Source organism: Dromiciops gliroides, chromosome 4 (assembly GCF_019393635.1).
Source record: "Dromiciops gliroides isolate mDroGli1 chromosome 4, mDroGli1.pri, whole genome shotgun sequence".
Taxonomy (NCBI): domain Eukaryota; kingdom Metazoa; phylum Chordata; class Mammalia; order Microbiotheria; family Microbiotheriidae; genus Dromiciops; species Dromiciops gliroides.
The window spans coordinates 61,666,752-61,694,180 of NC_057864.1; the positions used below are offsets into that span (position 1 = coordinate 61,666,752).

A 27,429-nucleotide genomic window follows, 5' to 3' on the forward strand; every position below is an offset into this window, starting at 1 on the left:
CTCTATCCACTGCATCACCTAGCTGCCCCTAACATTCACCATTCTTTTTTTTTTTTTTTGGAAGGTGAGGCAATTGGGGTTAAGTGACTTGCCCAGGGTCACATAGCTAGTAAGTGTTAAGTGTCTGGGGCTGGATTTGAACTCAGGTCCTCCTGAATCCAGGGCCAGTGCTCTATCCACTGAGCCACCTAGCTGCTCCTGGTAATCTTTTAACATATATGATATGCCCAGGGCAGCATCCCTGTCTCTTGTGTATTCTTCTTGGTCTAAATATGCCTGATACTACTATGTTTTTCATCTGTATAATTTTTTACAAATCTTAATTCAGCCCAGGCTTTAATCTTCTTGATACCATTTTTCCCCATCCACCACCTTTCTTTTATATATACCTTCATTATGTATGTCTCTTCTTTTGTACTTAATGTTTTAATTTCAGCTCATTGGTCACCTCTCAGTATGATCCAGTCTCCTTAGATGCTTTTAGCATCTTTTTACATCTAAGTTTTCAAAACTTCATTTTTGAGACCTTCATGTTCTGAACTTATAGCCATTTGCTTTCCTAAAATTTAAGGAACCTTGACCCTCAGTGTCAGGAAGAACCTCAAAGTCAGCCAGTCCAACCTTTAAAACATTAGTATAATCTATTGCACTAACAGATGATCAGCCAGCCACTGCTTAAAGGCTTAGGTGATGGGGATGCCTTACGAGGCAGCCAATCCCATTTCTAAACAGTTTTCAACATTTAGATAGTTTCTCCTCAGATTGAGTCAGAACATGTTTCCCTAACCCCCAGACTGTTTGGTCATTAGGGATGGATTACAGGCTTGAGTCCTCTTCCACATCAAAATGACACCTTTGACTGTAGTCAGATTCCCTTCCTTGGCATCAGGGAGATTATGAAAGGATGGAGACACGAGATAGACTAACACGTACAAGACACAGCAAACAGGCCCATTTGCCTAAACTATAAAGTATGAGAAATAACGGGACTTAGGCTAGAAAGAGTCTAGGGGCAGCTCATAAGGATTTTAAACACCAGATAGGAATTTATGCTAGAGCCCCAGGGAATGACTGAAAGGTTCTTAGTGGAGGATGGACCAGAAAGGAAGAGACTGGAAATAAGGAGCGCAATTAGACTGTTGGAGGTGCACAGCTAATGAGGGGCTCATCTAGGAGATAGTCATAGGAGTGCAGACGTATACTGCTTTTGCAGTCATGGATATCCATGTTTGTTTTTGACAAAGAGCATTCTTCTACACCCTTCTGCTCTCTTGAGTCCCATCTCACAAGGTCTTACACAATCATAGTATCCCAAGGTTGGAAGGGACTTCAAAGATCATCTAGTTCAAACCCCTTTTCCCTCAAGCTTGACTCACCGCTACATCCCTGACAGTTGGTGCGGGATACATTGTACTCAGCACCTGTGATAATGTACTTAATTTCTTACATCCTTTGTCATTTCATTCTGCATCATTTAAAATAAACAGGAGTATGTCTATTAAAAACTTAACTTTCTTGTTTGAGTCTCACTTTGAATGGCTCCAAATAATAGGATATTTATGCTTATGTTGGGTTTTTGCGGTCTTTCTTGCAGACTAGACTCGTAGAAGAAACAGCATGTGCTAGAGTGGACCGGGTTAAGCAGGAAAAGGGAGTCTTAAATGGACACTTCGTTAAAGTAAAGGTTGAAAGAGAAAGATGTTTGTCCACTTTACAGGTATGTGCCTTTTCATTGGTCAGAGGATGTAAACATGATGAACAAGGAGCATTAAATACCACGAATGGTACTAAATGGTGCTAAACAATAAAAAGTATCAGATACTCTTCACAAGCCAGTGTGGCACTCACTGCTCTTCATGTGGAGCCTTTTTGTACAGCTCGAAGTCCAAAAGAACTTAAGCAAGTTAGCAGTTTAGTCTGTAATTTTCTAAAATGAGTTATAAAACACTCCTGTACTTATTCATTGGACTTCATATTTACAATGATATAGAGAACATCAAATTTCCCTACACTCACTGCAACAAATAGATTTTTGCATATTGACTATATCATTCTAATTATAATTTTGTACGGTGCTTCAGAAAAATGTCTTTTATAGAAAAAATCTAGGATAGTTTATTTCTTTGGCTTTCAAAGATAAACTATAATATTTTACATACTGATGCTGCCTATAAATATATACACAAATATATTTATGTATATGTGTGTGTGTGTGTGTGTGTGTGTGTGTGTGTGTGTATTTATTTATTTATTTATTTGTTATATACTACGTAGCATATATAAATGACCAAATCAACTGCAGTATTGTTTCTCATGTTTCACTGACCTGGGTTAAATTACAGCTTTTATGAATTAAATTATAAGGTTATTTAGAGCCAAGTCTGGTAAGACTATTGAAAATAGGATTATCCAGTTGGTTGATGCTCCTTTTGGTTAAAAATGATGTGCCACTATAAAGTAATAAGACTGGACCAGGATCAAATCTTATCATGATAAATTCCATAAGCCTGTCTTCCAGTTACTATTAACCTCTTAACTGGCAAGTCTAATGGCCTTTTCTCAGCCTTCATTATTCTTTTTTTTTTTTTTTTTGGTGAGGTAATTGGGGTCAAGTGACTTGCCCAAGGTCACACAGCTAGTTAAGTGTCAAGTGTCTGAGGTCAGATTTGAACTCAGGTCCTCCTGAATCCAGGGCCAGTGCTTTATCCACTGTGCCACCTAGCTGCCCCAAGCCTTCATTATTCTTGACCTCATCTGCAACCTTAGACACTCTTAATCCCTATTTCCTGAATACTTTCTCCTTTCCAGGATTTAATTTCACTGCTGTCTCTGAGTCCTCCTCCTTTAATCTACCATTCTAAAGTCATCTTGGTTAGATCTTTACCATGAAGATCACTCACAATTGGGTCATAGCCATTAATCATGGGTGTCTATGGATGTCCTGGGCATCTTCTCTTTTCTCTCTATATTATCTCACCTGATGATCTTATCACCTCCCATTGGGTTCATTTATCGTCTCTATACAGGTGATTCCCAGCTCTGTATATCCATCCATACCTAATCTCTTTTGAGCTTTAGTACCACATCACCAATTGCCTTTTGGACCTGTCAAAGTAGTGTCCCATCCTCATTTCCTAATTTTCCTTTTATTGTTGAAGGAACCACAGCCTCATGCTCAGCCTTAACTCTTCACTTTGGCTCATCCATCCCATGAATCTAATCTGTTATTAAATCTTCAATTTCCACCTTCAGAACATGTCTGGTAGATTTCCCTTTCACTTCCACAGCCACCATCCTGGTCCCCTTACTTGGAATTGCTAGCAGCTTTATAGTTTCTTCTGTCGAATTCACCCTCCATTCAGATGCCAAAATGAAAAAGTGTAGAGTTGATCATCTTGCTGACCTGCTTATTAAGGGCTCCCTATTATCTTCAGGATCAAACACACTTCTGTTAGGCATTTAAAGTCTTTGATAGCCAAACTCCTTCCTACCTCTTTCCCCCTCCACACACTCGACTCCTTGTTCCTCAGACACACCTGAGCCTTTTATTGTTTATAACTTTCCCTCATTCAAGTGTGAACTCGTTGAGGGTGAGAACACAGCCCATGATATCTAATAAATTCTTGTTGATTAACTAATTTTATTATTTATGGCTTGAAAGAAGTGGATCATTGGCTGAAGTTTGAATGTAACATTTTTGTTGTAATGTAAAGGCCTTAAGGATAGAGATAAGGACTGGACTTGGGATTTCATTGAGATTAGGGAATTCCCTCTACTAAGGTAGGTTGGCACCAAAATCCAAGTCTGGGCTCCAAGAGAAATTCTCTCTCCTCTATACTATGAATAAATAGGCTTTGACTTCTATTATAATTAAGTTGCATTCTAAAATGAACAGATGGATTCACAGCCCTGTGCCAAGAGAATACGGCGGGAATTTCCCCTTGAAGAGGAGTACAGATCAGCATTGCAAACAGCAGCAGGGGCCTTAGAAGCAGTCCAGTTATTGCTGCAAAGATCTCCTGCCCCTAGCTGGCTAACAGAGCAACTAGAGGAGCTACAAACAAAGATAGAGACATTAAAAAGCTGTGCACAGGTAGGACTTTGCCATTAAGATCATGTAAAATGCGTATTGTCATGTTTTGATTGTACTTTTAGTGTACATATGAAAGTGGATGTAATCATGTATCTATAACAAGCAGTTGAGAATAGACTTAAAAGTAATTTTTATTGGACGTGTTTAGAGAAGTGATGTTCTAGTTAAGAACTTTGGTGTTTTTTAGAACAGTCCACAAAAGGGCCAGGTTCACATAGGACCTCATCATATTGCGGCACATATAGATAAATAAATTGCCTGATTATCTGAAATATTTCATCCAAGCTCTAATTGAGCCATTAATAGTGGGACTTACTTTTCTGACTATAGAAAAAAAATTGGCACAAAATTAAGTTCGAAACTAAAATTTTTGTATTTATTATCTTCAGTTTTCTAGAATTGTTCTGGAAAAATAAAAAATACAACCTTTACTTTCCACAGCCACTTGTTCTTCATGGAATCTGGCTTCAGATACAATAAATAAGTCCTTTGTCCTAGAATCCAGCGGTGTGAACTTTATTTCCACCTATGATTTTCAGCATAGGTCTCAGTTACTCACAACAGTTGGCACGCACTGGGGGAAAAAAAACTTCCTGGTACAGGAAAAATAGGCTCTGTTGGGGTCATCATGACCTCTCTGTTAGGTGCCTGCTGTTGAGGTAATAATTTGTAAAACCAGTATAGAAAATATTTATGCAGTCCACATCATGCTAGTTGTCACCAGCTACTATCGTCTTCTTCCCAATTTAATTCTTCTTCTTCTCCCCAGCCTTCGGCTTCTCCCTGCAACAAGAACACATGCAGTAAAGTACCTTAAGAAGAACTGAATGAGCCACACTTTACTTTTATATTTTGGAGCCAAAATATAACTTGACATTCTATAAAACCTTTAACAACTAGGACTGGAACTCTGAACCCTTTGTCTCTTTCCCAGGTTAATACCCCTGAAACACAAGGTATGTAAACTTAATTTTAGAGACTGGTTTTACTTTCAGATCAATTTGTCAGACACATGGATGGATATAATTCTAAACTCACTGATGACAAAAGCATATATGTTTTATTATTTAGTCTTCTCCTTGCCTAGGACAAATTAATAATAATAAAACAAGCTCATTTTGTTCTCAATGAAAACTTGATCTGTAAAAAAGTTAACTCTCATTCAATGAGTGTTGTTTTATGCAAGTACTTAATGGATACCAAAGCAAACTGGCTTGAGCTGCGATATATGTGATAAATGACCAAGACCTTCTTTGAAACCCTGTAAAAAATGTTCATAATGGAATTTATTTCATGTATGTATAAAAATTACTGTATTGTTGTGATTGCTAACTGGATGATCACATGCTGATAACTCCATTATTTTAAGGCCTCAATCTTCCTTTTTTAATTCAAATTCAGTTTTTCTCTATTAATAGCTCAAAGTAGTGATTCTGTCTAATAGCAAAGTTGGTTTAAATCAGCCAATGTATGGATACCTGGTATAAGAATCCTGGATCAGTAATGTGAGCATAGCTTGTTTTACTAAAATGATTAGAGGTGAATTTCCTTCCAAAATCCCATAATTTAAGAATAAACAACCCTCACCTCAGTAGCTTCAGTTGCAGCAAATTTTGATGAAAATTGTAGAGTAGGTGAGACATCATCTTTAGAAACTCTCCTCTCTGTCCTCAGTTCAGGTAAGATTAGGAAAGCTTCTGAAGGCTTAATTTCTGGGATCATATCAGCAAACCAGTCCAACTCAGGATCATGTATTGGTTTTCTTTTCACCTGAATAGTATATTCTTCTCCTAAACCAAATTCAGATGGAGCTTTAAGCCTCTCTTGCTGTAATTTCATTTGTTTTAAGTCATCCCAGCTTCCTGGGGGGTCAGCCTTTGGAGGTGGGTTTACTTTTAGAGTCTTGGTCTCCTCTTTGTCTAGAGGAAGGACAACAGGATCTTGCTTCTGCTCTCTTGGAGTACTGAGGCCATTCCCTGGAGATAGTTTAGGATCAGTAGGCTCAAAATCATCCCACGTCTCCTCCAGAGTCAAATTAGTCAATTGAGGTCTAGGATTATCACATGATTCTACAGGCCATATCTGTATGCTGACCATCTGGTTTGCAGGGGGCTCCTCAGGCTCACTCCAGTCCGGCCATTCCTCTCCTGACTTTTTAGAATCTGAGGGAAAGTCTGTACCATCTCCTGAAGCACTTCTCATTGGTGGGACACCATTCATGGAGAGCTCAATAGGTTGAGGAGCCTCTTCACCTGTGGGAGAAATAGAATTATAAAGGTAATGCAGGTTTGGACTTTTAAAGAAGATTGTGCCAAGGGTTTCTTTACAAGGAATAACAGGATAAGATGCCAGAAGGCAACAGACCCTCTGTGCTATCACTGAGGAAGTGGCATCGATGAGGCTGCATCCATGTGTTCATGTAAGTGAGTGCAGGGAGCACAGTCGTGGGTTCATGTTGCCCATGTAACTGGGGCTGCTTGAATTCACTTCTGTAGTTTCCCCATTTGCAAAATGAGGGATTGGGAACTCCTTGGTCCCTCCCAGTTCTCAATTCTGTGATCTAATGAAATAGCACAATAATAAAAGACCTGATCCAAGAATAACAGAAATCTTGTCTCCTTGCAAATTATAGGGCTTTATGGATGTCCCCAGTACCTTTGGGAATGGAAGAGAACTGTCTAATAACTGAGCAATTAGGATCCTCTCCTAGCCTAGCTGCTAAATAGCTATAAAAATAAATTTAACCTACAAACCAGCTTGTAAGCTCCCCATCACCAACTATGGAACGCTGGGAAAAAAGGCAGTAAGCCAGACAGAAACCAACGTCATTGATATTCTGGTAGTTCTTTTCTAAGGAAGTGATATGATTCTAGAAAGGGTAACAAGCAGAAATCAAATCCAATGCCTTTAAAAGAATGCTTTAAAAACTTTTATATGATTTCCATCTCTAAACACCTAAATGTTCAATTAAAAATTGGTAATACAGACAGAAATAGTAAAGTATGCCATTTAAAAACTTTGAAGAGTGTTGTTCTTGACTATTAAAAGCTAAAAAATTTATAACTATATATAGTCAGGACCTCTAAAAGCAATCTAGGTCAAGTAAAAAACTGCGTGCTTTGTTGGTCCTTCAGTAAGGAAGGAATCCTAATGAATGAGAGCTGACACTGATGAAATTTGTCAGGTTTACAGACTTTGTTCTGCTCATTCCTAAGATTCCCAGAAAAGCCCCAGTCTCATGAAATACATCCATTACCACAAAAAAATGTGACTTCACTTTTACAGATATGAGAAACTCAAGTTCATGGAGAAGTTAAGTAAATTGTCTAAGGTCGGCCTCTAGGAATGGTCAAAGCTATCCATCCCTTCTCAGCCAACTTTGTACTTCCAACCTTAGACCAGACTCTGGTGTATTCTCCTCTATGTAGGAGGTGACAGCTCAAGTGCACACTGGTAGACAGGCTGGCTTTTGATACATATTGGTGAATTACCTCACATATCTCCTCATCCCCAAACTTGTCTGCAGCTCAGGGCAGAAAACAATGATTGTTCTTTAAGGTATTAGTTTTTCACTTGGACCACATTCAGTTGACACGAAGGAGTTGCAATGGTTGTCTAAAGCTTTTTATCCTTTTTGAGGGAAGCCAAAGACATCTATACCAAGAGTTCATCTTTCTTGGAGAACATTTATCATAAAGAGACTGGGACCTTTTAAGGACTCCACTACATATTATCTTTTATTTATTTACCTTCTGGAGAAACATCAGCTGTTTTTGTGAAACTTGGTGCTGTACGTTTGAATATCTTGGTTCTTTCTCCTCCCACAACCACTTCTGGTCCAAGTAGAGAAACCAGCACAGCCAGGCTGTGAAGGGTTATGGCTACAATGGAATCATTGGTATCACGCAGGCCCAGCAAAACCTAGAGAAGAATCCAAATGTTAATGTATGCCAAGTGTTTTTATGCATTGCAATGACTTTCTTCCTCATTTCTCCTTCAAACTCCCTTCACCAGATTTTTGGCCTGTGCATTCCACTGTTTCTAATCCATTTGGAAATAGGTGAACTTACAAAGATCTTTCCTCTGATGCCTCTCTCTTCAAAAAAATCACATAACTGGAAAGGACCTTAGCAGCTATCTCATTAGCTTTTCTCTAAAGAGGCAGAACCCCTGACCTCCTAAAGCTATCCAATATTATTAGTAAGTCTGCCCGCCCTCTGAGGCCAAACACAAGTCTTCACCCTCTTCCAGTCTGTGAATGTCCCCAGTTTCTTGAACCTATCCTCATACGTGGTTGTAACTATCCTATGGTTTGGACCTCTTCAACTTATCAGTCAAAGATGTGGTTCCCAGAGCTAAACCTGGTATTTCATGAAACAAAACAAACTAGAATAAATTTCTCTTTATTCCTGGAAGCTGTTCCTCATGTTATATTCCAATATCAATATCAAACAACTTACAATTCACCAAAACTCTCCTTTTCTTCAGTATCAATCACAATTGTGCCATCAGAATTTATTTCATTTCTAAGAGCTTCCCCTTTCCCTTTTAGAGTTGTGGTCAGTGACTTGATTACTAGTAATCATCTTAATAATGCAATTCTATTGAAATACTTGGAAAAAAATTTAGCCTTAAAGTGCATCTTATGAAAAACGGTCATTTCTCCTATGCAGATAAAAACTTGAGTTGCTGATTTGTACAATTCATCTTGAGTTTAGATAGCAGAGGTGAGAGTCAGACTTTTTGCCCCTTGTATCCCTGTTTCTTCCCCTTTTAAGAACAGCAGGTTCTATTTATCCTTTGATCCAAACAATAGTATACTGCATTCAGTGATCTCTCATTGATGCTAGTCCTGCCAATTTTATTCTGACCTGTGGCAAGATGACTTTTTTCAGCTGCTCCTGAGTGAAATACTTTGCATAGGCATCTATGTGGGACAGAAGCACCATCCGGACGTGTTCTTCATGAACTTCAAATAGCTTTAGAAGCACAGGGATCACTCGGGTTTGAAAGAGAGCTGGTGAAAGCAAACAGTCTGTCTGCTTCTCTCCTTGCTTATCTGTTGTAAAAATGGTGATGCGTACAAAATGGAAAAACGTTTCATTTTAATAAAAAGCCATTGAACTTGGTATAACTATGCAAATAAAGTCAAAGCAAATTACAAAGGGCAGACAGTCCAAATTCTTCCTCAAGATAATCCTGGCTCTTCTGTAATACATGTGATCATGGGTTCTGTTTGACTAGCGGGCTTGCCCCCATCCTCTATTAAGGCTGGCCTGGCCACGTTCCTTCCAACCATGAAATAAATAGTGGACATTAATGCCGAGTATCTCTGACCCTGCTTCTCTTTATTCTGCCTAGAGCAGAAAGCGGGGTTCTGAGGGTAAAGAAAATCGGGGTATTTGTGCTAGGGCCTCCTTGTTGAGGAGGAAGATCATCATTCTTTTCCAAGAGAGGTGAAAGGATAATGAAGGAGCACATCAAAGGCCTGTCTCTTAGGAGAGAAGGGTCTCTGTACTGCTAGTAGGAAAGAAAGAACAACTTTCAAAAGCCAAGACACATCTAACCCATGACCCAAACCACAAAGCTCTGGACTGCCATAAGACCAGGTTCAAACTCTGGAAGCTGCCCCCCAAATCTACTCCTTTGGTTTGTTTTGCTGCCATCTAGTTTCCCCTAGGAATCTCACACTATAGCTCATGTCTAGAGCTCCCAATAACTGAGTGTTTTCCATGAGTACCCTCTTCTTTCCTACCTCTTAAAACCCTTTGCTATCATCCCCCTTATCCTCTCATCTCTGATGAAGAAAGGTCAATCCTTTCACCTTGTTGGGGGTGATTCTAATAAGTATCCAATCTTTACAGAATGACATGGGAAAAAGTTATTGGCTCTAGAGTTGACATGTACTAGAGTCTATCTTTACCAGACTATTTAAAAAATGAGAATGGCCTTAGCCATTATTTGTTATTGTTAAAATATCCTTATATTACAGTTTGATCATTATTCATCTTATGAAATCAACTCTAAAATGCTACCAATTTTTACACTTTAAATTTCTTTGCTGTTCTCTGACTACGCTGTATCTTTTTGCATGACACTATGAAGTATCTTGAACTTACAGATTAGAAGTTCATGATAATTGTTATCTTCTGTAAGTGCCTTATGCCTCTGCCAATGACATGAGGCTATTACATCCATACATACTGTAAATATTTTTAAAGTGAAATCTGGTTTAAGGCAAGATTCCTTCTCTATTAAGTAATTACACAAGTTCTAAGTAGTCTAAGCTCCACAGATTAAAAGCAATAAAATTCTAGAATAAAATCTTTCATTAACATTGCATTACATGGGAATTAAATTGGGGGGGGGGAGCAGTGTAGAAAAGATACGTTCCTGGAACATTACAAATCTGTATTTGAACAAAAAAGGCTACATCTACATAGAGACTTTATGATTTTACAAAAACAGTTATAAAGTACCAACGAATGCTCATTAAGCATTAAATGATATGCTGGTGGAGATTAGAGTACATTAAATACAGAATGCTGAAGCCTGAAGGAGGGGAAAGAAATAGCAGAAATACAAAGAGAGTTCTACCTTATTCAACAGTCACCAATGGGGCTTAGACTACAACTGTTTAGTACTTGTCTAATTAATAGAAAGAAGAGTCTTCTCTTCTGCCAAATTTCACTCTACATTAAGAACTATTTACAGCAAGTGCTGAGGCAATATCTTCATATCAATGGCAAGGAAACTTTCATCAGTAATACAAGAACTAGGACTGATTATCATCAACTTCCAGCTTATGAGTCCAAGATACATTACAGTGTCATGTTAAAATCTTTTTTTTTTTTTTTAGTGAGGCAATTGGGGTTAAGTGACTTGCCCAGGGTCACACAGCTAGTAAGTGTTAAGTGACTGAGGCCAGATTTGAACTCAGGTACTCCTGACTCCAGGGCCAGTGCTCTATCCACTGCACCACCTAGCTGCCCCTCATGTTAAAATCTTAACTACACTGATAATCATTCAAATTTGTAGCTATTGAGAAGGCTTAAAATATTCACCTTTCTTTGGACCAAGCAAATGAGGAAGGAAACTCTTGACAGCCACTGGTTCTGCAAACACCAGTTGGTTAAGGAGTAGAGGGACCAACCTGGAAGCTATCAGTTCCTCTGACAAGCCGCTGACTCTATCGAGCAGAAATCTACAGACCAAAGAAAGAGCCTTGAGAAATAGTTGGTGACATCTGATCTATTCATTTAGGTTTTCACCTAAACATTTCTTCATTTCACTTGATGCCTTCTGTGAAACTAAACTGTGGAAGAACAACAGTTTGGTCCCCAAGGACTTTATACCAAAAACAAAAAACATGCTTGCTAGAGGCAAAGTATGAGATTAGCATAAGTCCAGAAATGAAACAGGAAAAATAACTGCTACCTTTTCTTCCTAATTGATTAAGTGCTTTTTAGTAAGTAAAAACGGATAATTATCCCTAGTCTTACATGACTTAAGGAATTTAACATCTTCATTCCTTTTACTTACTTGAAAAATTCAGTTTTTTCTTCTTCACTCTTTAATGTTAAACTCTTCAGGAAATTCACAACTTCTAGGAAATCGTTTCTACATACCAAAAAGGGAAAGGGAAAAGTTATTGGGGGTTGGAGGGACAACAAATAGAAATTACCCAAAGATCAAAAAAGTTTCAATATCTGCTGGAGGTAATTATTATAGCAAAAGTTAAGGGACATCCAGTATTCAGGAAGCTGAAGAAAATTCCCACCAAAAAATAACACCAAGGAAACTGAAAGGAAAGGCAGGACTCTGTGGATTCAAGTCCCAGCTATTCTTTACCACTGTAACCTCGAGCTAATGATTTTAATTTCTCTGAACCTCATGATTGGATAATCATTTTCCAAATAATCTAAGTAACATCTGCTCTGCTGACCTCACAGGGTTGTTGCAAAGGATCAGATAAACATGTAAAGCACTTTCCAAATACAAGGTATTATTCAGTAAATTTCTTTTCATTTGCAACTATTTCAAGACCTGCCAGCAGCCAGCAGGTCACTATATACCCTACTGACTGACTAAGCACCTTCATAATTTGAAACCCCACAGAAGCAGCCTGCAGTTTTTAAGTTCAGACCTTTACCTGCTAAGGTAAAGAGAGCTAAAATCTCTATACCCTTAATTGTACAGAATGAACTGGGTAGGAACTCTGTTTTCCCTTTCATTGCTCCCTGATAACCTCTGCTAACAGAGAGGATTATAGCTTAGTCCTATGTGTTTAATCTCCAAATTAATCATGAACTGTATTATTGAAGGAAGGAGGCAATCAACAAGTAGAACCGGTTTCCTCACCTAAAGAAGTCATGAGACAGTAAGGTACAGAGGGCTGGCCGACCCTCTGGATCAGGGTTCAGAAGCATGGAGCGCAAGGTTTGCAGAAAATCTGACAGACTATCCGCTGCAACTGCAATTGAGAGCCAGTAGTTAGTTTTCATTCCCATCTCCCCTGCCCTGCCTTATGCAGACAGATCCCTCTATGACTGAAGGTGAAGGGGTGACAAAACCCCCAAGTTCTGGCTTTTTGCTAGACAGTTCCCATTTGAAGGCCAATTAAGTAGTAAATGTTGCGAAATGTACTAAAGCAAGTGTTAGAGCACAACACACCCTCCATTTTTGTGACCATTATGTTTTCCTTAATTTCTGTTCTCATTTACATTTTATCAGTTATATACAAAACTGGAGAAAGAAAAAGTTGGTTATCTTAACTGTCAAAAACCCTAAAGAACTGAAATGTTATGATTTGAAGTTATTAGGCAATAATGCCTACAAAATTAGGAAATGCTACGATTTATGAACAGAAGTAATAACCATTCAATCTTGGTAGATGGTATAAAGCCCAGGTCAATAAAGAGAATGACAAAACACAGACTAACAATGGTGAATAATCAGCAGATGTAGTGTAGGTGCAGGCAAGGGAAGATAGCTACAGAGATCCCTAAAGTGTACAATGATAGAATAGGATTGACAGAAAAAAACACAACAACTGAGACTAAAGAAAACCGGTAGCAGGATGCCACTAGAAGAAGAAATAAAAAGGACTTGGAAAGAAGGCAATCAAGAAAATTTCATTCTGATCTATAAAGTTTTAAAGTGTTTCTCTCACTCTAAAAGAATCAATTTCTGGCTGGTTTTGCACATTAATGCATGGCTGTAGGTCTTGGGTCTTTCTACCCCAAGCTGTGTGAGCCACCCACAATATTAATAGCGTGGTTGTCATGGTTCATACTTCCTAGTTACTAGTATGCAAAACAAAGAAACCTGTGGTTTCCCACGATCAAAAATGCTATTCATTTCTACTCTAAATGGGTTACACTTTAGATTAAAAGGTTTCTTGTGATGACCACCAATCAGACTCCTACTGGAAACCCACAAAGAAAAGCGTTACTATCTACCTCTCTTGTGGAACCATAACACAATCACAACTTACCCTGTTCACCTAAGATTGTGAGCAGATTTTCCACCATTATTCCAAATGAATAGGCATCTCGGGCATGTCCATTTGTCTTCGGTAAAATTCGGAATTCTGCAGACTGAAAGTATTAGAGATCCTCAAGCCAGGATGTCTGCTTTGTATGAATCAGACATGAAATTTTTGCTTTAATACCTTCACTACTAATTACAAAAGAACACTGCTTTAAACCCTATGGCAGAACAAGTCTGACTTATGTCAGAGCTACCTAGAGTCTATTCATTCATGAGTTAGGCTTAAATTGCCTGTAGAGCTCCTTGAGGGAGGAGGGTATGGTTCTAGAGGCATTATATAGAGAAACTGATAAGAATTTACTCTATGTCAAGGACCACCCTAGGTGCTGGACAAATACAATGAAGGAGCTTTGCAAAAAGTTTACAGGTAAACCAGGAGGAAGCACCACACTTGTTATTTATATCCATCTGCAATAAGTCTCTAAAAAACAATAGCCCATTTAGGTAGATGAGTGCTTGGGAAAAGCCAAGCAGTAAGAGGTCTGGGGGAATTTCCCTAATGTATGGCCATTTGTAAGACAGTGTCAGTGGTGACTAGATTCAAACAATCAGCCTAAATGTAAACATGATACAGGCATCAGGGAAAAAAAAAATTCTATCTCCCTTCTCTTCATCTGTATTCCTAAAAGTTGGCCCCAGAAGCTGGGGGGGGGGGGAGGGCCGGCAATGAGGGTTAAGTGACTTGCCCAGGGTCACACAGGTAGTAAGTGTCAAGTGTCCAGAAGCTATTTTAAGGCAGGAGAAAAAAAGACAGCAATAACCCAATTAGAGTGAAATAAGAAGTATGAAGTGTTTTTGTTGCTATTGTTTTAAAGTAAATAGACCTAACATAGGTCAACATACCTTTTCTTCAGGAGGGACAGTTGCCTGGTCTCTCAACAACTGAATGCCTCTAAGAAACTGAGAGAGAAAAACACAAAAGATCAGGGTCAAATACTTTCAATACTTAGGGACATGCTTGATGACTTGCTCTCATGCTAAGAAATATGGGTAAAAGAATGAAAAAACAAGAAACACTGACTAGTCTTCAACAAATTTCATAACTATTCAAATGAAAACTGGCTAAAGACACAACAGAAAGTCAGTCCTTACTTTCAGCTGATCCTTTGGTACCCTACAGATGACCCAGCACAGCGATTCTGGTATCAAAGAAAGCAAGCCTGGGAAATGAATCACTAAGCATTTATTATGTGCCAAGCACTTTGCTAGGTGCAGGGGAGACAAAAACAAAAATGAAACTTAGGCCAATGAAATTTCTCTGCATCTCAGTCTCCCAATTTTAATTTACCTTATGGCAGTAAAAATAGTAAATGTGTATTTATGGCATAAAACGAGGCTACCAATAAGCTTTCATTACTAAATTACCAATTTGCTCTGTACCCATGATGTTGCTAGTACCAAGCTAGGCCCCATAAAAGAATATAAAAGAAGTTTAAGGCATGGCTGTATATTCACCTGAAGCTCACTGTCTAACTGTAGAGAAACAAGGAGTATACATGAAACAATTACTCAATGATTTTAGTATAAAACTGTGGAGTTGTAACGTGAGTGCAAGAGGCCCTCTGAGAAAAGAAAGACAGGTGCAGACTAATGCCATCCTGGAGGAAGCAGGCCTGCAACTATCTCTGGAGGCTGAGGTGAGGCAAGCAGAAGGAAAAGCATTTCAGAGAGTAAAAGACCCAAGGAAAAGCGAGGATGCGAGAATTAAGCACAGACTATTCAGGGAAAATGAACTGACCTGCATGGAAAGCAAGAGCTGCAATATGGGAAGGTAACAGGTTGGACAGGTGGAGTAGAGCCCATGAGGACCTTGAAAGCTACACAGGAATCTAGACTGGACACTCTTAAGAGTAGGATCCATCGGCTAACTGGCATGAGAGAAAATTGCTTGTGGAAGATTAGTCTGACAACACTGTGCAAAATGAATTAGAAGGGAAAAGACTGAAGGCAGAGCCAAAAAAACTAGGGGAACCAGAGCAGAGATGAGGCCCTCAAAAGATCAAACAGCACATTTTACTGGAAGAGTCCTAGCTTAAGAATTCAGTTTTTATTTTGTGACCTTGGGCAAGCTGTTGGTTACCCACTCAGGCTCTCAGGTGGACTAAATTATCCTCAAAGCCTTTTATAGGTCTAAAATGATATAAAAATCTACCCTTTTATGGGTACAGGTAGTTGGTGATTCCAAAGGAAAGACAATGGATGGAAACTGGCCGTTAACACTCAGAATCATTACTAAAAGAAACCCTGTACTCAGCCCTCTAACCACCAGAAGCCTGCTCTGCTCGGCCCAACATAACGGTCTATTCTTTGGCTCTTACCTCTGGCGTGGCTTCAGAGACCTGACAGACTGTTTCCATTCCTCCTAGTTTCCAGTGCCCATCCTCACTTACAAACACAGATGACAGACAGACATTGTTGTGCGTTAGGTTTCCCTAAAAGAAAGCACATGAGGATGGAAGACTGAAACAGCTATTTTGCAATGAGTGACCCAAATGGTAAAGAAAACAGAATCACAAAAGGAGCCTTTGTGAGGCTGATTAAGTTCTGAAACGAGCCTGTCTTCACTTAACTTAGTATAGGGGTAGGAGTCAGTGAGACATATGACTGCACTGAGTGAAGGTTACAGAGCCACTAATGATGACAGGGAACCCAATTAAAAATTATGTTGCATTTTTTAAAAAAGCAGTAAATCCTCCTTATTCTATATCAATGATATGGCCTCAAGAAAGATCAAAGTGAATGTCTACATAACCCGACTGAAGAAGATAGGAAAAATGTTCCTAGCTGGCAAGATGGGTCTCTAGATAGACAGACTAAAACTACCAGGATTTTCTCAATAACCACATACAGAGTTATGGAATTGTCAGGAGAGCCAAGGGTATGTTTATTGCTTATCTGTATGCCAAAGATAATGTTTATTATCAAATGCTTTCAAAGAAAAATTGTTATTCTTCTAAAGCTTTTCATTTCGTGATTTTTCCCCCCTTATATTCTTTTTCACCTAAGCACAGACCCTGGCCAACAAAGAGGAGAAAAAGAGCAAAAGCCTCAGGAAAGATGAAATAATAAAAGCCACCAGAAATATTTACCAGAGTGGTTAAAGACTGGATTAAAGGACTGTAGGAAGAATAAAATCAAATCGACTCTGTATGTAAGTGACATAAGAACATATTGTGAGGATATTAATTTTAAAAACCTAGAATTATTCTAGTAGACAGGTTTTTGTTGTTTGGTTGTTTTCAGTTTTGTCTGATTCTTTGTGAATTCATTTAGAGTTTTCTTAGCAAAGACACTGGGATGCTTTGTCATTTCCTTTTCCAGCTCATTTTACAGATGAGGAAACTGAGGCAAACGGGGTGAAGTGACTTGCCCAGAGTCACACAGCTAGTAAGTGTCTGAGACCAGATTTGACCTCAGGAAGATGATGAGTCTTCCTGACTCCAGACCTGGCACTCTATGCACCATGGCGTCACCTAGTGCGCTCAAGTAGACATGACAGCACTTTAAAAATAACCACCTACTTTTAACAACCCCTGTTATTACATAAACTCTTTAAATACATATTGAAAATATGCTTGTACACCAAAAGCCTGATGTCACATTATAAGAGAAGTCCCAGCTCCGATTGGCAGTAGAGAAAACTAGATCTAGGGATGGTCAGCTTCATGTTATTACTTGGCTATGCAAGGTACAATGCTAAAGACAAAATCCTGAAATGCATCAGCAGTGATGCACTTCAGCTAATTTCAGCTCAAAGTTATGATTAAGCTAAGGACCTGGCTACATATGCATTAATGGTGTTATTGCAAAATAATGCCAGCTGGAAGAACCAAAGTTACAAAGGTGTCAAAAGAATCTAACGCACATAGACATAGATCTACCTCGTATCCACTTTCTGCCATTTAAGACCTGTGACACTGGCATGCCATGTAATATCTCTGGATCTCAGTTTTCTCAGTGACAAGTAAAACAAAGGAACAAAAGTAGATGATGTCTAAGGCCTGTTTTAGCTCTAAAAAACCTGATTCCTATAATCTTTGAAATTGCAAGGAATTGTCAAAACCTTTGTATTCAAGACTCCTAAGAACAAACCAAATACAACTAAGTAGTAGAAGCACTTTCACAGAGTCCCTTTAGCAGTAATCTCAGTGAAAAAAAGCATAGGATTACACTATTGAGGCAGTATGAGGCTGTGCAGGGCTCTGGATCTGGAGCCAAAGGACTTAGGTTTGATTCCCAATGGCTCCTTACTACCTACCTGCTGTGTGACCTTGGGGTGAACCACCAACACTGTATTTCATTTTCTTATCTGTAAAATCAGAGTCAAACTAAATGACCTGTAAAGTCCCTTCCAACCCTAAATCTATGATCCCACAAGATTACTACTTAACTGACTCTGGCCAGGTTTGTGGGACTAATACCCAACTCAGCCAGCTGTGCCTGATAGCCAGCCATTCCACTCTTAAGTATGCTGAGGATTGCCACGTATAAAAACAAGGTCCATAAAGTAATACCCAATTACAGGTCTTTTTAAATAAAAGCTCCTCTCTCTGTAGAATAGATGAAACCATGGTGTTATTGTAAAAACACTGACCCAGATAGCATTCTGAGAGAGATTTACTGATAGCATGTCACATACCTCCCAAAGGACCATTTCCCAGAAGGCTTTGCTACCTTCATGGGTGCTTGATACTCACTCTGTCATGAAGAAAAATGAGAGCCAGCAAGATATCATAGATGCCAGCACAGAGCTCTGCAGCAGACAGCGTTTCCAGAGCCACAGCGAGAGGCTGCACTCTTTCAGTGATCAGGTGGATGCCACTGGTGTCCACAGTACAAGACAGGAACCGGAGCAAGCAGGGATGGCGCAGGGTTTTCAAGTGCTTTTAGAGACAAAAGAGGGAGACAGAGAAAGGATTATAAACTTTAAATTCAATTCATTGGCGTCATTCATTCTGTCACTCACAGGTTGGAGTCAATACAGTCAGCTGACAGAAGGCATCTGGTGAATTAAGTATTGTCAATCAAGAGTCTTGGATTCTGATGATTCATATACACAGAAACAAAGTTTTCTGCTTCTTGGTTAGTCCATGCTGGGCACCCAGGTAGTGCGGTAAACACAGCATTGAGCTTGGACTCATCTTCCTGAGTTCAAATCTGGGCTCAGACACTTACTAGCTGTGTGATGCTGGGCAAATCACTTATCCCTGTTTGTCTCAGTTTCCTCATCTAAAAATGAGCTGAAAACCATAAATGGAATAACAAATAACAAAGAATCTGGCATGACTGAAAAACAACAAACAACAAATAGTCCATCTCTATCACAGAGTTGTTGCAAGTGGTACAATGGAAAAAGCACTGGCTCTAAAGTCAGAAGACATGGGTTCAAGTCCTCCCTCCATTACCCGTGTGACCTTGAGCAAGTCATGACCTCTCTGGGCCTCAGTTTTCTCACCTGTTAAATGGGGTTGTATTAGGTGGCCTCTGAGGTCCCTTCCAGTCCTAGATAGATGACCCTATGATTTTTACTTTTCTCAATTCTAGTTTAATGCAAGGGATGATGTTCGCTACTTTCATTTAAAATGTCAGACTAGGGGCAGCTAGGTGGCTCAGTGGATAAAGTACCAGTCCTGGATTCAGGAGGACCTGAGTTCAAATCTAGCCTCAGACACTTGACACTTACTAGCTGTGTGACCCTGGGCAAGTCACTTGACTCTCACTGTCCCGCCAAAACAAAACCAAACCAAAAAACCTTAAAAATAAATAAATAAAGTTGCTGGTTGGTGGTTGTCCTTCATTCTCAGAGGACCCAAATGGCTTCACTATGTTGGGCTTAAGGTGTGTATCCTCATACAACCTCAGAAGGCTCTACCACAGGTCAGGCACAAATAGTCCATATGAACACTTGGAGTGGAGACATCGCCAAATGTGCACATATGACACTTCTTTTGAGCTACCACAATTCTGCTTTGCTCACAGAGCACAGCACCTTCTTTGATACAGACACTCCATCCTGGACAGTCTTGTATCAGTGTCTCCCATGTCTCACAATCAGTTCCAAAGTCCTTCAGAAAGACCTCTTCTGACCTCCATGTGAGCACTTGCCTTGCTTTTAGTTCTAAGTCTTTTTAGGCAAACGTATGTTTGGCATTCAAACAACGTGGCCAGCCCATTGGAGTCTGCCCTCTGTAGTAGAGTCTGAATGCTTCTCAGTTCAGCTCAGGAGAGGACCTCAGTGTCCAGTAGTTGGCCTTGCCAGGTGATCTTCCTAAGACAATTAATATGGAAGTGATTCCATTTCCCTGCATGTAGCTGTTAGACTGTGCAGGTTTCACAGGCATACAACAGTGAGGTCCGCAAGGCAGCTCTCTAGACCTTCAGTCTGGCAGGCAGTCTCTTCTCTCCCACACCTTCCTTCAGAGCCTGGCAGAGAGGGCTGTGCACAGTGTGTGAGGAAATGCAGTATCAAAGACTAAACAGTCTCTGCCCCCAAAGTTTAATATTTTATAGAACACGAAACCAACACAAATGAGGAGCTGTTCAAAAATGTGTGTGTTACACACAGTACAGTAAGTGCATAGACCTGTAAGGGACCTAAAAGTCATCTGGCCTAGGGCTTCTTAAACTTTTTCCATTCATGACCCCTTTTCACCCAAGAAATTTTTGTGTGATCCTGGGTATATAGGTATATAAAATGGGTATACATGGGGCTGCTAGGTGGTGCAGTGGAAAGAACACCAGCTCTGGAGTCAGGAGGGCCTCAGTTCAAATACGGCCTCAGATGCTTGACACTTACTAGCTGTGTGACCCTGGGCAAGTCACTTAACCCCAATTGCCTCACCAAAAATAAATAAAATAAAATAAGTATACAAATCAAACATCCACTGCCAAATTTTTTACTACCTCCACATTCAGTTGCACAACCCCATATGGAGAACAGTTTAAGAAACTTTGGTCAAGTCTAATCTCCTCTTTTTACATTTAAATAAACTGATTTCCCAAGGCAGCTAAGTGAGGGTCACAGGTTGGAAGCCAGGATTCAAAGCCATCTCCATTGACTCAATAGTTTTGTTGGAGGGCCATGGTGTCCCATAATGTTGGTAATGAAATATTTGTGACAATATTACAGAGTGGATTAATCTGTTACACTTAGTGATATCCTCAGCTAAAAAGTAGCTATAGTAGTAAGAGCTAACATTCCCCATGGCATGGAGGTCTGTGAAACACTTTACACGTACTATTTCATTTGCTCCTCACAGCAGTTCTGAGGTCGGTGCTATCATCCCCACTGAGGACACTGAAGCTGAGGTCCTGGGGACCCAGATGGGATTCAGACTCAGGTTTCCTTGATATGCTGAGCTGGCTTGAGAGCTCCTCTCCTAGCATTTATATTGCACTTGAAGGTTGGTAAAGTCAGGTGCAGTTGGCTATCTCATCTGATCTTCAGTGGTGCTATTAAAATCCTGAGTCATTCGAATGGAAGCTCTTTAAGGACAGCTCCTGAGTACCCAGCATGGTGCTTTGTACTGGGTGAGGGGTGGAAATGCAAGGAGGAAGACACCCAACTTGTTATTTCACTGGTAGAGGGAACTGTAAGGAAGGCAACTCCCTCTACCACTGCAAATCTGAATCTGCTTTGCAAAGTACAGTCTTAGAGAATTGCCCGGAGCACTAAGATACAGAGAGACTTTTCTGAGGCTGTACAGTCAGGTGTGTATGAAAGGGAGGATGTCTTGGTTCTGAGACCAGCTCTTTCTACTATACCACAATTCTTCTCCTTGTATATAGCAGACAACCAACACATGCTTTGGGGCTCAATTTGTTTCCTAGTTCTATCTTACCGCTTTTGTGACTCTGGGAAAGTTACTTTTTATTTAAGCTTTAATTCTGTAAAATTCGCCCTAACTCTCTGCATACTACTTGGTTTTCAATGAGCGTGAAACAAATGTCAATAAATTTCTTCCCTCGACATTTAAAAACTAGACCACAACAGCACTATGTTTAGGGACCGTCCATTTAAGGGACACATCTTTTCAAACTTTTCAAACCAAGGGGTACATAATGTCACAGAATCTTGGAGCTGGGGAGCCTTCAAAGAACACCTATTACAATCCATACATGAATAGAGATCCTCTCCACCACATACCTAGATGTCTAGTTGGGTAGAACCCACTCAAAGCAACCTCCCCCCCCCTTTTTTTGGTGGGGCAATGAGGGTTAAATGACTTGGTCAAGGTCACACAGCTAGTAAGTGTCAAGTGTCTGAGGCCAGATTTTAACTCAGGTCCCCCTGAATCCAGGGCAGATGCTAAGCCCTTTCATTTTGCAAAGTAACTCTTTTCTTCTCCAGGCCAAACATCCCCAGATGCTTCAACTAAACCTCATGGGCCATTTTCTTGAATATCTTCACCATGCTAGTTTCCTTCCTCAGGAAACTTATCAATGTCTTTCCCAAAATGTGGTACCCAGAAGTACAGGAGGTACTCCAGGTGCAATCTGACCAAGGTAGAAGACAGCAGGACCATCACCACCTCGCTAGGTCTAGACTCCCCCTAGGCTTCCCTGAGATCATCTCAGTTTTCTTGGCTGCCATATCTTATTTTTTCAAGATGATGTTGAACCATGCCTCCCCCATTTTGTATGTTAAGCTGTTGTTTATCAACCTAAGTATAAGACCTTCATTTTTCTTGTTAAATTTCACCTTCTTACATTCAGCCCAGTATTCTAACTTATCAAGATCTTTTTGAATCTTGACTATCAATCCAACATGTAAATTATTCTTCCTAGCTTTGAGTCATCTGCACATTCGATAATCATGCCTTATCTATGTCTATTTCAACATTAAAAAAAAAATTAAAGATCCAAGACAATCCCAAAGGACTATTGATGAAACAAACTATCCACGTCCAAAGTGAACTGATATTTATGGAACATAGACTGAACCATGCTAATTTTTCACTTTCCTTCATTTTTTTTTTCCTTTATTCAAGTTTTCTTGTACTAAATTACTAATATGGTCATGTTTTACATAATCATATATGTATGACCCATGCCTGATGGCTTGCTGCCTCGGGGTAGGAGGAGAGGGAAGGAAGAAGGGATAAAAATTGGAACTCAAAACTAAAAATAAAAAGGTTTATTACTTTAAAAAAAAATTAAATAGCACAGAGCCAAGAATATATCCCTAAGAAAATCTACCAGAAACTTTCTTTCAAGTCAGTCATCAAACTATGACCACTCTGGGTTAGTCATTCAGTTTTGTTTTTGTTTTTGTTTTTTTTGTTTTTTTGTTTTTTTTTTTTAGTGAGGCAATGGGGGTTAAATGACTTGCCCAGGGTCACACAGCTAGTAAGTGTTAAGTGTCTGAGGCCAGATTTGAACTCAGGTCCTCCTGAATCCAGGGCCAATGCTTTAACCACTGCGCCATCTAGCTGCCCCATTCAGTTTTAAATACACCTAACAGTACCACCATCTAACCTTTTCCACAAGATTAGTATGAAAGGCTCTGTCAAGTGCTTTACTGAAATCCAGGGAAATCAGCCATAGCATTCTCTTAATCTAGATCAATGTCTAATATACCAGTCAATAAAGCAAACAGGATTAGTTTGTGATTGGAGCTTCATTTTCTACATATTCACTCACCATCCCTTTAGTAATACACTTGGATTTTTGCCAGGAATGAAGTCAATGTCAATGACTTGTACTTTCCAGATTGTACTTTTTCCTTTTTAAAAAAAATCACCAAAAGTCACAGATGATCAGCTTTATAGTAACAAAATAGACCTAAAAAACCACTATATTATTAATAAAACATCATACCCTCTTTAATGCACTTCTAATTGTAAATTTATTTTTTGAACAACTCTCATTTAGAGACATAATTTAAAAAGTGACAAGGTATTGTGCTGGAAGGTAGAAGAATAATGGTTATTATTAACCAGAGGAAAGCTTCATGAAGGTGGGCCATGAGCTGCATTTTAATGTATAAAATACAAAAACTTCCTTCAGCCTCCCCCACATCCCCCAGAATCATTCAACCAGAAGTAGCATTTCATTTTTTGGGGGGCTTCTGCAAGAGCTTTCCTTACCAAGGTCAACCATTCCACTGTGTCCTTGATCCCACACCTTTCCTTGGAGCTAGCCCCTTGATCAGCACCCCCTCCCCAAACAAATACACACTTGCTCTTCTAAAGATGCAAATATTAATAAACCTATTGAGGTAATTACCCAAAACAAAATAGAACTGGTCCCTTCAAGCTTTATGTTTGCATTAAAGCAAATAATGTCCAAAATGGAAGTCTAGTAATAATTATTTCTTATTGGGGGTGTGTAATTTAAGATTCTAAATGTGGATTCTAATCTGTTCCCCCAGTTTTGGGGGAAACTGACTAAAATCACTGATAAAACAAGTTTAGGTTTTTAAGGGTTTATTGAAAAATAGAGAGCCGGCGGAAGTACTTCTCCCCATGGACTCAGAGGTTCGCGAGTTCCAGGTTAAAAATGGCAAAAAGCTTGTGGAGTAAGTGGAAGAGGAAGATGCATGCAGAAAAGAGAAAGAAGAATGCACCAAAGGAACTTAGCCGCCTAAAAGGTATACTTAAAACAGATGGTGATGTTTTAATGGAAGAAGTAAAAGACATAGCAACTGTGGTAGCACCTGGAAAAATCAAAGAGAAAACAGACTCTGCATGGAATGATCAAGAGGGTGAATCAAAAATGGAAGTGGATGTTAAAAGAAACAAAAAGAGTCTTTTAGACGAACATGGACAGTACCCAATTTGGATGCACCCGAGGCAAAGGAAAAAACTAAAGGCAAACCGGGGAAAAGGGAAGGCGAAAGTGAAGGCAGCAAAAGCAGCCAAGGGCCTGGCTTGGTAGATTCTTAAAAGGCCTGGAACAAAATCACCTGGACATGTTTGTTCAGAATATGTGCTGGGATTGAATGAAAATAATTTGTTTCTATATTTGCCTTTATCAGTTACTTCAACTGAAACATGAAATACCTATCCTCCCTACTTCATTTGGTTCTTCATGAAGCCTTTTTCTGGTCAGTGTTAGCTGCACCAAACTTGTGTCTGACTGTGTCAGTGATTTATCTGATGCAGCGGTTTTCAGTAAATGAACTGTGTAATCATCACAGCGTTCTTGCACTTGGGGTAAATCTATTTGATAAAGATACCACAGGCTGTTATCAAATTTTAGATAGCCCTACTCTTAGGGGAAAAAATAGCTGTCATTATTTTTATAATTTCTTACACATAAGTGCTGTTTATCTAAACAGAACCTGTATTCCTACAGTTATTTTTGCTCTGTAAGTAAAAATAAATTACATTCTGTGTTAGATCAAAAAAAAAAAAGAAAAATAGAAAGAAAAAGATTGAGAACAGAATTCCAACAGCCTGGCATTCCTATCTTTCCTCAAATTTCCTTTGAAGTCCTCTGCTGCCACCACCACCATCAAGTCAGGAACCCAAAAAGAGAGCGAGCTCTCCGCGCAGGACCTCTTTCCTCCTTCCTGTCCCCTCCCAGAAAATAGGAGGCTCCTCAAGTTGATTGGCTGGTAGCCTTGACAGACAGCACCCATGAGCAAATGTCACTTCCTGATGCCAAGGAAAAGCCACATGGCCTTGCCCTCTGAGGCATTTTCCTCATGGTGGAGCTTTCCTATAGTAAGTCTCCAGTAGGTGGCATTATTCCAATCATTACAGGGGTGATTTGATAGAGTGTGGACTTGATATAATATAAATATGTATCATGCTATAATCCTATCAGTCATTCCTTAAAAGCCATTCTTTATCCTTCAACTCAAGTCAGTGTTTCCTCTGAGTTGTACCTGACCTCTCTACAGATGCTGAGACGATACTGATTGTTTTCCTTGACACTCTTCACACTAGGTTTTCATGACATTAATCTGGTTTTCTCTTCCTGTATGGTGGAACAATTCTCAATCTCTGCTGAATCTTTATCCAGGTCAGGCCCACTAACTGTGGTTTATTCTCCAAAGCTCTGTTCTGGGCTCTCTTTTCTCCCTATATACTATTTTGCTTGGTGATCTCCCATGGATCCATTTTTATGCTGATGATTCTCAGATCTACTTATCTAACCCTAACCTCTCTCCAAACCTCCATACTCATGTTATAAATTGCCTATTAGACATTTTAAAACTCAACATGTCCAAAACTGAACTCATCTTTCTCCCTCCCCCCCCAAGCCCTTCTCTTTCTTAACTTCCCTGTTACTCTTGAGGATATCCAAAATCCCCCTAGTCACCAAAGCTCACAACCTCAGCGGCATCGTTCTCACTGACCAGCTGTCAAGTCCTCGGCATTCTACGTTCCTAACATCTCTCGTAGATGGCCTCTCCTCTTTTTTAACACTACCACTCCCCTAGTGTAGGCCCTCATCACTTCACACCTGAATTACTACAATGGAACCTTCTGATTAGTCTTCATGCATCATTTTTCCTCACTCCAGTCTATCCCATCTGACCAGGTCACCTCCCTATTCAATAAACTCTAATGGTTCTCTATTACTTCCAGGATCAAATGTAAAAACCTGTTTGGTATTCAAAGACCTTCATAACCTTGGCCCCTTCCCACCCTTTGTAGCTATTTATGTTATATCACCAAAAATAGATTGCAAAAAAGAACAAAAGATTATAAACTCTTTGAAAGCAGGGGCTCTTTCTTACATAGTTCCTTGAGGTTCAGACTATATTGACCTCTGGGGTCCCTTCAATATGACCTCTATTACTGCCTGGTACATAGTTCTCAGGAACTGGTTCTCCAAATTTTCCAATGCACAAATGACACAAAGCTGAGATGAACAGTTAAGACAATGGAAAGATCCAAAGAGAGCCGCCCAGGGCAGAGAACTGAGCTGAATCTAACAGGATGAAATTTAACAGGGATAAGTATAAGACTTTACCCTTGATTTTGAAAACTGTTTTTCAAAAAAAAAAAAGAAAGAAAGAAAAAGAAAAATTGTTTTTCCACAAGTATGAGATGGGGCCTTGAGGCACGATTAGACAACATTTGATCTGAAAAGCTAAAATGTGATCGGAGGCTGCTTTAAGAGATACAGCTTCTAAGAAAAAGAAGTGTGCGTCTGGAATGTGTGCCAGTTCTGAGGGCCAGAGCAGAGGATGGAAATGGTTCAACTTGAGAGTATCCTCGGGCAGCCCAGATGGTAAGTCAGGGCCATGAGTTCATGCCACATAAAGGTCAGCTGGAAGGGATCAGCGATGTTTAGTCAGGGGTAATGAAGATAACGATTCAATCATGTGAAGATAAGACTTGTTTTCTTGGTCCCAGAAGGCAGAACAAGGTGAAAGAGACAAAATTATACTCCATATCAGATAAAACTTTCTAATGATTAAAAATGTCCCCAAACAGGATGGACTGCCTGTAGGGGGTTCCCCTAATAGGAGATCTTTAAGCAGATGGATAGGCCATTTATCAGATGCGTTTGGGTTGGACTAGAGGGCTACTGAGGTCCCTCCCAATTCTCAGATAAATTGTGTGATTCTTACCTGTGAAAAGAGACAACGAAGTACTTCAATTGTGTGAAGTCTTTGAAACTGAATGAGAATTCTGATTTCATTATTCTCATGAAGTGATAGAAAAAGTTTTAAGATGTGACAGTCACATGATAATGACTACTGACCATACTCTATTTACAGACAGAAAGTTGTTAAAAGAAAAATTAAGGGGAGGGGTATAGTAGCCTTGATACATATCCCATATTATTCTGTAACCAGAGAGCACAACTGATTTGATATTATT

The 27,429-nt window shown here is 39.5% G+C and overlaps 3 protein-coding genes across 5 annotated transcripts in view; 2 read left to right on the top strand and 1 right to left on the bottom strand.

Moving 5' to 3' along the window:
- The window catches only part of C4H1orf112 (chromosome 4 C1orf112 homolog), a 58,746-nt gene extending 52,970 nt beyond the window's left edge, over positions 1-5,776 (top strand). The window contains exons 23-25 of the mRNA XM_044002675.1: positions 1,595-1,717; positions 3,896-4,093; positions 4,863-5,776. Of these exons, the coding sequence (XP_043858610.1) occupies positions 1,595-1,717; positions 3,896-4,093; positions 4,863-4,910 (369 nt within the window). The 3' untranslated portion in view covers positions 4,911-5,776. The remainder of the gene's footprint in view (positions 1-1,594; positions 1,718-3,895; positions 4,094-4,862) is intronic.
- Positions 4,443-27,429, bottom strand: part of SCYL3 (SCY1 like pseudokinase 3) — a 37,765-nt gene continuing 14,778 nt past the window's right edge. Inside the window, exons 3-13 of one of the 3 annotated variants that reach the window (XM_044002676.1) lie at positions 18,343-18,528; positions 15,964-16,077; positions 14,489-14,545; positions 13,590-13,692; positions 12,455-12,566; positions 11,636-11,713; positions 11,158-11,297; positions 8,965-9,152; positions 7,843-8,014; positions 5,681-6,345; positions 4,443-4,876 (exon numbers count right to left, since the gene is read on the bottom strand). In XM_044002676.1, coding sequence (XP_043858611.1) covers positions 4,811-4,876; positions 5,681-6,345; positions 7,843-8,014; positions 8,965-9,152; positions 11,158-11,297; positions 11,636-11,713; positions 12,455-12,566; positions 13,590-13,692; positions 14,489-14,545; positions 15,964-16,077; positions 18,343-18,528 — 1,881 coding nt within the window. In that variant the 3' untranslated portion in view covers positions 4,443-4,810. Of the gene's footprint in view, positions 4,877-5,680; positions 6,346-7,842; positions 8,015-8,964; positions 9,153-11,157; positions 11,298-11,635; positions 11,714-12,454; positions 12,567-13,589; positions 13,693-14,488; positions 14,546-15,383; positions 15,514-15,963; positions 16,078-18,342; positions 18,529-27,429 lie in introns of those variants that run through there. The other 2 variants (XM_044002678.1, XM_044002677.1) reach the window with 2 other exon arrangements.
- LOC122754345 (uncharacterized protein C12orf31 homolog) lies at positions 23,574-24,986 on the top strand. The gene has a single exon (XM_044002682.1). It carries the CDS (start codon positions 24,146-24,148, stop codon positions 24,521-24,523), a length of 378 nt encoding a protein of 125 aa, XP_043858617.1. The 5' UTR covers positions 23,574-24,145; the 3' UTR covers positions 24,524-24,986.